At 43.9% G+C, this 13,077-nt stretch overlaps 1 protein-coding gene across 5 annotated transcripts in view; it reads left to right on the top strand.

Annotated features, from left to right (window-relative positions):
- Positions 1-12,780, top strand: part of dgkza (diacylglycerol kinase, zeta a) — a 147,402-nt gene extending 134,622 nt beyond the window's left edge. For all 5 annotated transcript variants that reach the window (XM_066700619.1, XM_066700620.1, XM_066700615.1 and 2 more), the window contains 3 exons: positions 1,161-1,197; positions 1,584-1,683; positions 11,021-12,780. In XM_066700619.1, the coding sequence (XP_066556716.1) occupies positions 1,161-1,197; positions 1,584-1,683; positions 11,021-11,137 (254 nt within the window). In that variant the 3' untranslated portion in view covers positions 11,138-12,780. The remainder of the gene's footprint in view (positions 1-1,160; positions 1,198-1,583; positions 1,684-11,020) is intronic.
- The last annotated feature ends 297 nt before the right edge of the window (positions 12,781-13,077 follow it).

Genomic DNA, 13,077 nt, shown 5'->3' with positions numbered 1-13,077 from the left:
AAAACTGTTCCTTAGTGCAGAGTTAGTCGTATCTTTGTTTATGTTTGTTGTTTTTGTTGTTGCATTGGTACCTGGCTGCCACCTGTTTTCCGCCAAACCCCCAGCCGTACAAATATTGTATATATCAAAAGTGGCCAAGTATTTGAGCAACTCTCGAGTTCTAGCCACGTAAATAATTTATTGGTTTCAGGATAGATGCTTCTGGAAGATTAAGGACACAAAGGCAGTGCAGCGGCCTTCCTGGGAATGAAATTCATGCATTAAAAGATTTAATATTCTCAACTCCCCGGCAGGGCGATGTATGTGAAAGGAAGAAATATCCTGAAACTGATGGTCTTTTGAATTACTTTCAATCTTCAATAAATATTACGTCTTTGAGTTCTGACATGCACACACACACTGTGCACCGCACACACAGTAACTGTCCACTTTCAGAACAGAATTTGAGAAATTAGATGTAGATTGCATATGTTAAATATAAATAATTTGAAATGTATGAAAAGTGTTAACACACTGGGGGAAAATTAATGACTCTCCCATTAAAAATACATCTCACAGCACAAAGTATTTCTCATATGCAGTTTGCAGCAACGACATCAATCCCAGCCTTCCCTGGAACTCGTCCACTAGATAGAACAGACTGATTGTGTCTCCAGAGTTGTGTTGCCAATCTGAGCTAAATGACTGGAAACTATGACAAATTGATGCAATTAAGATGATAGTTTCTTTTTAGAAATGTAAGACCTACATTAAAACTATCAGGGTGTAAAAAATCACATTAAGGAAACTGAAGCAATAGGAAATGTAAAATCTAATCTTACACAGACATTCCTTCGATTAAAAGATCCTCTTGTTCCTATGCAGTTCTACAAACAATTGATTGTTCACAATGTTCAAACACTGGGATATTTCTATGCACATTTATATTAAAAGCAGTGTTGTGTGGGCCTTAAACAGACCTCTGAAGAACTGAACACATCCGCAGTGATAAATGACCTTGTTAAAGGACAGTGTGTGTTGTGTGTCCAGCTCACACAAGCCTTGCTTCTCATCAAGTTTCATTAACTTTCCTCTTCCTTGTTTTGTTTTTCCCCGCTCTATGAAAAGCAGCCAATAACCCCAGGCTAATATGATTTGTGTTCCTCTTTTTCTTAAAACAGCTCCACAGGAGCTTTTGGACTTAACAGAGAAAGAAAAGTAAGTAACGCCACAGTCATTTATCTTCTGCTATGATGCTTTAATGTTTTAATGGAGTTTCTGGGTGTAATGTTGTCTCGACAACTGGTATTGTAGCTAGTATTGTTTGATAAAGGTGTCTGTGATCGTTTACTTCTCTTGTTTACAATGGCATCCATTTTCAGCAGCTTTTTTAAGTGAATCAGGCGTTTACTGTATTGCTTATTGGTTACAATTCATGCACATTGTCTTTCTAAGAATTGACATTCCCAGACTGGGCCTTAAAAGTGTGTGCGAGGGGGTCATTTGAGAGTCTTAACTGTATAGTAAGAAAGCTGATCGGAGTTCTAGGTGCAGGATGGTTTCTGGTTCTCGACCCCTGATCAGCCCGTGCTCTTCTGTTCTAGTGGAGAGACTGTCCTTCATAAAGCTGCCTCGCTGTGCCAGAGGACCATCTGCCATTACCTGGTGGAGGCCGGAGCGTCGCTAATGAAGACGGACCTGCAGGTGTGAAGGGTTGGGGGGCAATGCAGCAGCTTGGCGGTCTGTTTTACGGGGGTGGGCGGTGTGTCAGACACCTAAGTCAATCTAGATGAGATAAGCCAAGAATTTGGTCTGTTTCCGTTTAAGAGCTGGCTACGGATTAGGGTGATGGAAGTGGCATGATATTGATAGAAAGCAAGAAAAAACAAATGTCTTTCTTCCGACTCCAATATGATATCTCTGGAGAAATGGAGATAACATTACCCTCAGAGGCATTTTGATTCACTTGACAGTCTAAAGACAGAGATAAAAGCCAAGCCATTCCCCTCCCCAGTAAAGATGATAACAATGTCACTAAGCACTGCCAGACATCGAAAAACTCTCACAAATAGTGTGAGACTAATACAAACTAATGTCTTCATATAGTTTAAACAATACCAGCAAAACAAGCCTGAAGGATGGATGGAGAATTTGTATAAACCTCGTGTTGCTTTTTTGTATCGGGAGTACTTGTCAATGTGTCTGTTGTGAGAAACGCTGCTTGGATTAAAATATAAAAGCACAAAATGCTTAATGATTGAAAAGGAGAAACTTGACATGAAAACGATAGGTTGCAAATGCAACCCCAGTTATCTGAAAAAGGAAGCACTGCCCAAGGGGGAGGGGGTTTCTGCGCACTTCCGTAGGAACCCGATCGAAACGTCTCTCTATCAAAGCTGCCATTGGCCCCTGCGCTCGTCACTCAGAACAGGTCCCTTCCACTTCCTGTTCTATAAAATGTGACGTCAGCGCAGGTTGGTCCTCTATTGCTGGGAGCCAGAACTCCTGCGCGATCTTGCAACCCTTGGGTAGTGCTTCCTTTTTCAGATAACCGGGGTTGCATACGCAACCTATCGTTATCTTTGAAGTCGGAAGCACTGCCCAAGAGGGAGGGGGTACAGTATTACAAAACCGTCGCAAGGGAGGAGGAGTGAGCTGATCAGGGAGCCTGCCCCAAGGTGCACCGCTAGGGGGCTTCAGCAACAACTCCAGACAGGAGGCACAGAGGCCCTTTGGGGCCAACCTGGGCTGCCCAGGAGCGAGGACCGCAGTCACCCTCTATCAGGAACTGTCTTCAATCAGCATATACAAAGCGGGGCTACAGAGGTCAACTCTTACGGCCTCCACTTACAAGAGCAAGGCCGGCATCTACGAGTGAGGCCATATATCTACTTGCACAATATATGGTGCGGGCAATCAAGCAACTTCTGCGCCCTCCACGCATTAACGTGGCAGTGAACCCCTGATCCTGCAGGAGCGGACCACTGAATAACACACAGCTGGCTAGTCAACTGAGTAGCCACAGCTGGACATAACAGTATAAACAGTGTGGCAGCAGGAACATTCATGCTGCCTCCGCGCAGCACAGGAGAACCACGTTCACTGAACGGTACAGAGCGGCCAGCCCCACTGTGCTGTCATAACAACTATACACATTGCGGTGTGCAGGGAGCAGATCATGCACCACTGCATAACACAGGAGCAGTTGTCACCTATTAGCGCAGCTAATGCAGGACAACAGCAGCCTCTACCATGACCATCAAATCATAAACATTGCAGTGTGCAGGAAAACCCTTCACGTACTCTCCGCATAACATGGGATCATTGGCCGCTTGCTCCACTAGCCCAGCTAGGACCGAGGCCACACCAGCTCTACGGTGTCCTACAAACGAACTATATACACCACAGGGCACAGGAACCAACTTGTGCGCCACCCGTGGGACAAAGGAGCAGTTGACGCCTGATGGTTAGACCGGCTAACGCAGGTCAACATTAGCTCTACTGTGCTGACAAATGAACTATGTACACATGAACACGAGAGCCGGCTCGCATGTTTACCGCTGAGGGCAGCAGCAGCGGACTCTTGCTCTATGGCACACAGCCAGAGCGGCCACAGACCTGCTGACCAAGGAAGTATACACACAGCGAGGCAGCGAGAATAACTCGAGTGCCATCAGCTGGGAGCAGAGGCAGTGAGCTCCAGTCTACACAAGCTAGAGCAGAGCCACAGTCCTGCTGTTTACACATGTTATATATACACATAGCGGGGTACAGGCCAGGCGCCTGCACCACCGCAACACAATGCATAATGAACTTTATACAGGGCGGCTTTGTAAGGCAATGTACCTGGAGGCTGCATGGCAGACCCTGCGACACATCGACAGGCTGTCAGCAAGTGCAGGAGCAGCTCGCGTGGGTGCTCGAGTAAAAGGCATAGTCTGGTGGAAGGGAAGACACGGTTCAATAGCTCCATCAGAATGTGCTTAACAGGGGCAGACTGGGAGAGGAAATCAGGAGCCAGAGCCTGTGGGCTACTGGTGCTCGACTGCAGCCAACACCGGGTTCCCAATGGAAGGGACCGGTCCCATCACATCCAACCTGTAGAACCAGGCAAATGTAAGCGGCGAGGCCCAAGCTGCACCCGCACAGATGTCTGCCATTGAGGGTGCCTTAAAAAGGGCCCATGATGTGGCAACGCCTCGAGTCAAGTGGGCCACCAGGTATTCAGGTACCGGTGCACCGCCACAATAGCTGGCAAGGAGCATCCGGTTGCCCTTGCCCCGTGAAACATCACATTGGCGCCCGAGCCTGGGCGGGGGCAATTGCCGGAAACTGAAACCGAAAGCGCAGCCAGAGCTCTGGTGCACAGACGGACAGGATCGAGATTAGCAATAAATATAACTGATAAGACACACAATAGAGACAGACATGTAGCGAAACGGTGGTGAACGACACTATTAGTGAAGCCAGCCAGACGAAATACACAGTTTTTAAGGTCTAATGCAACACACAGACACAGAGAGCTCATGTTCTCGGGTCCAGCGAAATGGCAAAAGAAGAATCTGCACAGGCGACATGTTTTATAGAACAGGAAGTGGAAGGGACCTGTTCTGAGTGACGAGCGCAGGGGCCAATGGCAGCTTTGATAGAGTGACGTTTCAATCGGGTTCCTACGGAAGTGCGCAGAAACCCCTCCCCCTTTGGGCAGTGCTTCTGACTTGAAAGATAACTAACTGAGCAGAGAAAGAAAAACACAAACGTTTACCTTGTAATAAGAGAAGAAAAAGGGAAATGTCTTCTATATCAGACTAAATGTGACCTTGTGAATCTACAGTAGGGGAGTGAGAGTGACATGCATCTCGGAGAGGTCTATGTCGGATAGGTCTAAATAAAAAATAAAATGCACCACAGCATGAACATACATGATGATGCAGAGGTAATGTCCCCCCTGCAGGCAATCAGATGAGCAGGTTATTAGGTAATTAGAGGGCACAGGAATAGCAGGGATGGCCATAAATGCAGGGGAATTCACTGCATCAAGCTGACCTGAAAGCTCACATGTTTCTCAGGTCCCCTCCAGTGAACATCTGGAAACAAGCTCCCCACTCTGTGATTAGTGATTCAGCATCTGAGAATCAGACTGGGAATAAAATAGAAGCAGTGACACTGCAGCCGCTGCGCAGTAAAGCTGCCCAGAGAGACGCCTCCAACATTTCCATGAGCTCAGCATTCCTGCGGAAATAAAACATTCAGAATAATTATCACATTAGTCATGATTAAAACAAGTGGAACCATAAGGTCTTGCTTCTTTTTCTTTCCTTTCTTTTTAAAAGCTAGAGCTTGAACTTAAAATACTGCAAAACCAGGCTAATTATATAATTTGAGCTAGTATGATAAACGTGCGTGATCTGGACAGGGGGGCCTGGTCTTTTATATCTTTCAGTCTGCCGGAGGGGTTTGGTGAACCATCGGAGATTCCCCCAAAAAATGTATATAGTCCTTTCTGTTTTCAGAGTGGGGGTGTTTAAGTATCGCTCCTTACTGTGGATTTAATACAGTCAGGGGATTTCTGTGAATCCCCCACTGAACAGAGCGACCTCAGTCTGATGGGAACAGCTGTCTCGCTTGAACACACTGCCACTGTTGTTCTCTCTTGTGTAGCACTAGTTTGGTTTGTGGGCATTTCAGGTCATCTTCATGTTAAAAAAAGAATAAAAACGTAATTCCCAGTTCCCCATTCTCAGTCCTCGGCCCAGCGCAGGACTGGACGTCCCTCGAGCCCGTGCCAGCTGTACTAACACGCTCTCTGATGACCATAGACGTCTGGTTATGTATGTATTAAGTGATCGCAAAGACTCGAGTCTCTCTCCCTCCTCCAGTAATCAGGCCTGCTGTCTACGCTGGTTAAAAAGCGTGCGCTCGGCACTTCCCTTCATTTTCTCTTCAGCAGAATAAGCCCCATCGCTGTTGCGCTCCCCAGCCTCTGCGCCGCTGCTTTCGCTCCTCCGTGTCCTACAGGAACGGCCCAGATGATGAATGTTAGCCATCAGTGAAAAATGTAATCCTGCGGTAGCCGAGACAGGCTGATTTATTCGCTTGCCGGGTCTGGATAGTGTAGAACCTGCCTCCCTAAGTGGCCAAAGAGGTGCGGGGGGGGAGGAAAATGTGCTCGGAGAGGAGAAGTTGTCTTCTTCAGGAAAGAAAGCCATTGAGTCAAGACAGTGTCCATTTCCCCCTGAGACAGGGTTTCTGAATGGGCTGAGACACAGTTTTTACACCCAAAATATTTGCCAGTAGCTGCGAATTGAGCTTAACAGACCTCGGTTATCCAGTAATGAAGTGGGACTTTTTGTTTAGGATTATTTTCCATGTCCGTTAGTTGTATGCTGTCTAAATTGATTTCCAGGTAGCCAGCAATAATACCACATTAGCTTTTTTTACTTCCTGGTCAGTATCTGTGTATATACATATATGATGAAACAATATATACATCAACATCCTAGTATGTAGTATTTACTTATTGTGAAATTGTTGACACTGCTGCCATTGATTGATATGATGACAAGAGAGACCAACCAGCCAATCACAAGGCAGGGAACATAACACAGTAGTTTTGAGAAACACTGGTTTTGTGGTTGTGTGTGTTTGTGTGTACAATACATTGCGAGGGTATAATAATACAATACTAGTGTATAATACGGAGATGATATAACACGTGTTTAATAATGTGACACGTCTCCAGTGCTCAGAACAAAGACGGTTCAGTGAAGAGCTCTTGTGAAAACCCACCTGGTTGCAGTTCCCCAGGTTTGCCTCAGTAAGTCAGAAACGAGACAGATCACAACAGGAGACCTGAAAGGAAGAAGCAGGGTGAATAGGCAGTGTGGTGCAGGGCTCGGAGGAATCTGTTCGACAGCTAGAGTCAGACTGAGTGCCAGGAGAGACAGCTTCCTCGCTATTAAGAGATGGAAAACGTAATTACTAGGAAGGAGAGAGGAGAGGGGGAAACGCAGCTGGCAGTGGGCTTCGGATTTGAGTCCTTTTAACTTTCTACCTCAGCTCTCTCGTACTTTATTGTATATCTGTGTTTATTCTAAAAAGCTAACCCTGACCCTAGCCTGACCCAAAGTCTAACCCCGGTAGGATTGGCTCAAACAAGCCCGAGTTCTGCTCATGGCTGCAGCAGTTTTTAATCCAGTTGTGAATGGGAATGTTGTGTGTGTGTGTGTGTGTGTGTGTCTCTCTCTCTCTCTCTCTCTCTCTCTCTCTCTCTCTAACTAGGAGGGGAAGAGAAATGACTGGCTGATTATTAATGGAGTCAACTTGCTGAGTAGGCAGTTTCCCAGAACTGTGTATCCATGCAGCAGAGACTGAGAGAGCCAGACAGGAATGACGTTTATAAAAGCAACGTTTTAAAGACCTGCCCTCTCTCCATCGACTAATTAGAGTTTAATTGTGGTTTATTTCTTTGTCTACGGTTTCACAAGAGTGTAGGAATGAATGAGGTAGAGTTCTTGAACAAAAAACATCTGGAAAAGGGACTCTTTCTCGACGGGCTCTGCTTAAGTGGAGAAAACTGCCTCGGTGCAGTCACAGTTTCCAGACGTTGTGCAGATTGTCCCCTGATAAAGTCTGCAGGCCTGTGTCATCTCTCCCGACTTGCTGCATTGGTTGTCGAGCTTTAACGCTGATAAAGACAAATTTGCATCGTGTCCTCTAAATAACTTGTGTAGAAGACAGAGCTGTTCCTTCCAGTTTTCTTTTTAATTCTTGGTCCGTTTTATCAATACAATCTAGTTTGCCTTTCATTTACCTGCCTGTGACCATTAGTGCTGTCTTTAACAACAGACCCAGGGCTGTGTTATTCATTTCGGTGAAAGCCTGACTGGACAGATAGTCTTATGAAAGCTTATTTGTTGACAGAATGAAAATCCCTGCTGGTGTAGAATATAACTGGACTACAATGCAGTTTTGGCTCTCGTTTTCTTGATTATAATCTAGATGTCCTAATTAATCTTTGAAGCACTTAAACATGGTGTCATCTGTCTGGCATCTTTGAGGAGTCACACGGTGTTGCATCATTCCCCCTGCTGAGCTGTGGGTGCAAAGGGGATCTCGTCCCGTACGTACAGTATTTTACTTCTTTAATAATAGTTTCTCAGTGCAGTTTCCAGAACTGTTAATATAGTGGGGGGGTGTCTTGTTATAGTGCCATTTGGATCTGCTTAAAACTGTCTGCCGATCATTAGTACTCAGTCCATTAGTGCTCCCGAGGTAGAATCCAGGAGCAAGGCGGAAATTTGTCATGTCTTGAGTGTTCGTGCCTGGAGGGGCTACAGGCATAACTCTGTATAACCTTCAAAGTCTCCCTTCCCCCTGTGAGTGTGTGTGTTTTATCTTCTCCCTCGGTTGTGAACTTTTTAAAGGGGAGACGCGCATAACTTCAGTGCTGCTCCTAAGAATAGGCTAAGCCTCGCTGGCAGCGCGAGCGCCGTAATTGAGTGCTGCTAACAGATTTTGTTTTTATGAAGTGACAGAGCTCATTAGTGGACACTGTCCAGCTGGCAACGAGACCCAATTAAAACCTGAGAAACTGGTGAGAGAAAGGAAGATGGATGGAACGGGAGTCAGCTGGTACCGACCGACACGATTGTTAACTCTTTAGACTCTCGAGAGCCGAGGGTTGTAGTGGAGAATTGGGCAGTGTCTGATGCCTTCCTTCAACAAGTTTAAAAAGTGAGGGTAGCATTCAGATTCTGTTGTTGAAAGTCTTAAGTTTGATCTTACACAACCTCAAAACATTTCTAACTTGATTGTAACTCTTAATGAATCATAAACGCTCACGTTTTTTTTACTAGGAATTGTGATTTTGAGACACAGAAGATGCCCATACTGTGTCCTGTGCTGATTGGGTGACAGTGATGGTTTTAAATGCCCTTGAAAAGGAAAGACAACCACAATCAGTAAATAAAGAAATTAATCGAATATTGAATCGCACAATTAATGTAGTAATTATTGTAGGTTTTTATCATTGAAGCCTATTCATCATTCTCCGTCAAGGATAAGCAAACTCAAACTCTGCCGAGTGGAATATATCCAGATGAAGACAACCATCCTCACAATCGATCTGTGTGGGGGGTGCATCTGATAGTCCACTGTCTTGTTACACATTTACATTATCGTTCTGTGGAGAATGCAAATACAACGCATTTTCACACCAAAACCCACCTGCCACAGAAAAAGAGAAAGAACAACAAAACGTGACACCTACACAGAGTTTATATTTAAAGGAGAGAAATGCCAGCGCTTTGTTTTAGCTACAGTGACGGTATCACAAACCGTAGGAAACAGGAAATAATATATATGAAGGGGGCTGCTGCTGGTTCTTAAAAGAAAAGGTGTTCGAGAGTTGAATATATTAGCCTCTATGCGCTGAACCTGTTGATGAAATCTCAGGTTGAGTAGTTTTTCCGTCAGGACTGATTCCCAGTGACATCTCCCTGCCGATCAATCAGTCACCGGGGTTCAGAAATTAGCCTGGGTCGGCAGAAGGGATCAACAGGTTGGGTGTGGAAGTGACTGTTATAAAGCTGTTGACTGCAAATAGACTTCTTGCTGCCTAGCAGTGTCTACCAAGCACCAGTTTCAATTTTTAGGTTTTCCACCCACATGATTTCACTGGTCACATGTTATCTTGTGCTGTCTTAATGTGTCCTGTTTATTTTGGACACAAGTGGTTGTTTGAAATTAATCATCCCAGTCTGCAGCCCCACACAGTTCTCACGGCGCATCCATCTGTCCGTGACATAAGAACATAAAGTGTACATAAGACATAAGAACAACATAAGAAAATGTACAATCGATAGGAGGCCATTCTCCCCATTGTGCTCGTTTGGTGTCCATTAATAACTGAGTGATCAAGGATCCTATCCAGTCTGATTTTGAATGTTCCCAAATTGTCTCTTCAGCCACATCGCTGGGGAGTTTGTTCAGATTGTGACGCCTCTCTGTGTGAAGAAGTGTCTCCTGTTTTCTGTCTTGAATGCCTTGAAGCCCAATTTCCATTTGTGTCCCCGGGTGCGTGTGTCCCTGCTGATCTGGAAAAGCTCCTCTGGTTTGATGTGGTCCATGTCTTTCATGATTTTGAAGACTTGGATCAAGTCCCCACGTAGTCTCCTCTGTTCCAGGGCGAAAAGGTTCAGGTCCTCAGTCTCTCAGTAGGACTTTCCCTTCAGACCTGGAATAAGTCTGGTTGCTCTCCTCTGAACTGCCTCTAGAGCAGCGATATCTTTCTTGAAGTGTGGAGCCCAGAACTGTCCACAGTATCCAGATGAGCTCTAACTAGTGCATTGTACAGTCTGAACATCACTGCCCTTGTGCTCAATTCTACACTTTTGACAATATACCCTGACATACTGTTTGCCTTTTTTATTGCTTCCCCACATTGTTTGGATGGAGAAAGTGAGGAGTCCACATAGACTCCTAGGTCTTTCTCATGCGTTACTTCATCTAGTTCTGTTCCTCCCATAGTGTCATTATAGTGGACATTTTTGTTACCTGCATGTAATACCTTGCACTTGTCCACATTGAATTTCATCTGCCAGGTGTTGGCCCACAACTGAATATTATCTGAGTCCCTTTGAATAGCCTGTGCTGCCGAGACTGTATCTGCTGAGTCACCTATTTTAGTATCATCTGCAAATTTGACAAGTTTGCTAACTATCCCAGAGTCCAGATCATTAATATAGATTAGAAAAAGCACAGGCCCTAGTACTACTAGTACCTAGTAGAACTCCACTAACAGCCTCACTCCAGTTAGAAGCGACTCCTCTTAGCAGCTCCTCTTGATTAGTTCAGTTATCAGTTGTATTTTCCTTCTCTGAAAGAAAAAACATTCTAATAACAAGAATAGTGACAAACCGAGTGTTTTTAACATTGTTGGTAAGTCAAGAATGGTGACTTTACTTATTTATTTAGTTTTTAATGTAATTAAATTTTGTCCCCCCCCCATTCTCTCTTTATTTATTTTGTATTATCTCAGGGTGACACACCGAAACACCGCGCCGAAAAAGCCCAGGACCAAGAGCTGGCCGCGTACCTGGAGAACCGACAGCACTATCAGATGATCCAGAGAGAGGACCAGGAGACGGCCGTGTGACCCACCACGAAGTGCCAAAACGATCCTGCACCAAAAGAACATACACGTAGTTAGATAGCAGATTCAGACATGGGCACAGAAGGGGTCGAGCAACGGCTTTGCCAGGCAGGCGGCATGTTCTTCAGGAGAGGAGCAGACGCCGCGGAAAATACAACCATTTGTGTGGAAAGCATGGCGGGGACGTTACTGTGCTTTCTGTATGATGAAGGAGGAGATCCCTGGCGGTCTTCTTTAGGGCTGGGGGGTCGGCACCGCGGTCGGAGCCATGGCGAAGGTTTGCAGATCAGGGAAGATTGTACAGAAGCGTTCAGCGCAGGCGAGGCGATGGTCAAAATTTCTAAGAAAAACGTTTTTATTTCATGTTTTATTACGGTTTTGTAGGCTCAGCTACAAAATGTAACCTGTAAATATATGAATAATAGTAATATTAATAATAATAATAATGCAATCTTTTCTTCATTCTCAAAAATGAAGAACTGTAATGGTTATTGTAATGCAGGGAATTAAGTTAAAAGTCTTTTAAATGTCAACCTCCTTATCGGAAGACGCATATTTTGCTTTATCTTTAAGAGAGGAGAGCGTCCGTGGTGGCTTATGTTCAAACGAATGCTGCAAATGGTTTTAAAGTAACGTTGTAGTGATTGGCTGACTTCTCGCTGACTCAAACTCAAGTCTGTTGGCTTTGTTCTAAGTTTAGAAGGGACAGTTTACAGTTTTTTTTCTATCATTGTACAATTTTAACTTTTAAGGACAGACGCTGTTTAGAGAGCAATGTGAGGCGTATTATTCAATGCCATTTTGTCTTTTTTATTTTGGTCCCACCCCCCCGCCCCCCATCAGACTTTTGGCTTCCGATACATGTCTGGTACTGTAAACTTATATTAGTAGCTTTGTGTCCAAGCAGGGTTTTTAAAACTAAATAAAAAAAACAAAAAGAAAATCCAACGAAAACGGGGGGGAGAAAAAAAAAACTTTGCTGCTCTGAATGCCTTGAAACTGTGTTTTTTGCTAATTGTTTGGATTTCAAAATGGTGTACTTTAGTCTTGGCATACTTCTTATTACACAATGGAGTACATAGATATTTATATAATGCATAGCTGTAAAATATATTTGACATTTTTGTGAATTTGTTTTGTGATGTTGAGACTTTGTAACATAAAAAATGTAAATTTTATATTTTTTTCAGACGTAAGTAGCGGTTTTCTTTTCTAAATTACTGTTACATATTATCCAAATAGCTTTAAGATGTACTTTCTTGTTTACTGCTTCTCCTTTTCTTCATACTAGTAAGACATACACTTCGGACGCATTGCTCAGAAAGGCAAGGGTCTTGTTTTCGCAGTTTCACGCGATTCCTGCCCGTTTATATTAGACTTCCATGTTTCAAAGCCAGGATTTTATCTTCCAATATCTTTATTCCCTTTCTCCATTGTACTGCAATTTTGAAAAGACCATAAAAGCCTATTTATTTCTCAAAATACATGCTGTGTATGACATTAGATTGGCATTAAAAACAACTATTTAATTAAACATTTTTAATTTATAAAAAGACCTTGTTGGAATGAAGTTCATGTTTCATTGGCGAATGTTTTTATTCTCTTTCTTTTCCCCCTCTCCTAGAGTAAATCATTTATTTTATGCACCTAAACTTGTCCGCTGAATTCTTGTGTGTTTGCTGGATACAAGGCCGTTTGTATCCCGTCCGTTGCTTGCATTCTGAGCGTGATGTTTGGGAAACCTACTGTATATTTAAAGTTTGAATTATTCTTATTAATATACTTATTTAAATGAAATGTTTATATACATATTTGTTTCTCCAAATGTGTTTCACTTTGAGCGATTCGACTGTGAACATGACCTTTAAGTACATCTGAGGTGTGTGTACTCCTGGGTTTTTGTGCAGTGTGTAATAAGTCTGCAGTGTTCAGACTGCGAGGCA

This window comes from Amia ocellicauda, chromosome 4, assembly GCF_036373705.1.
Source record: "Amia ocellicauda isolate fAmiCal2 chromosome 4, fAmiCal2.hap1, whole genome shotgun sequence".
In the NCBI taxonomy this organism is placed as follows: Eukaryota; Metazoa; Chordata; class Actinopteri; order Amiiformes; family Amiidae; genus Amia; species Amia ocellicauda.
Note: the sequence above shows the minus strand (reverse complement) of the source record. Positions and strands in the feature narration are given on the sequence as shown.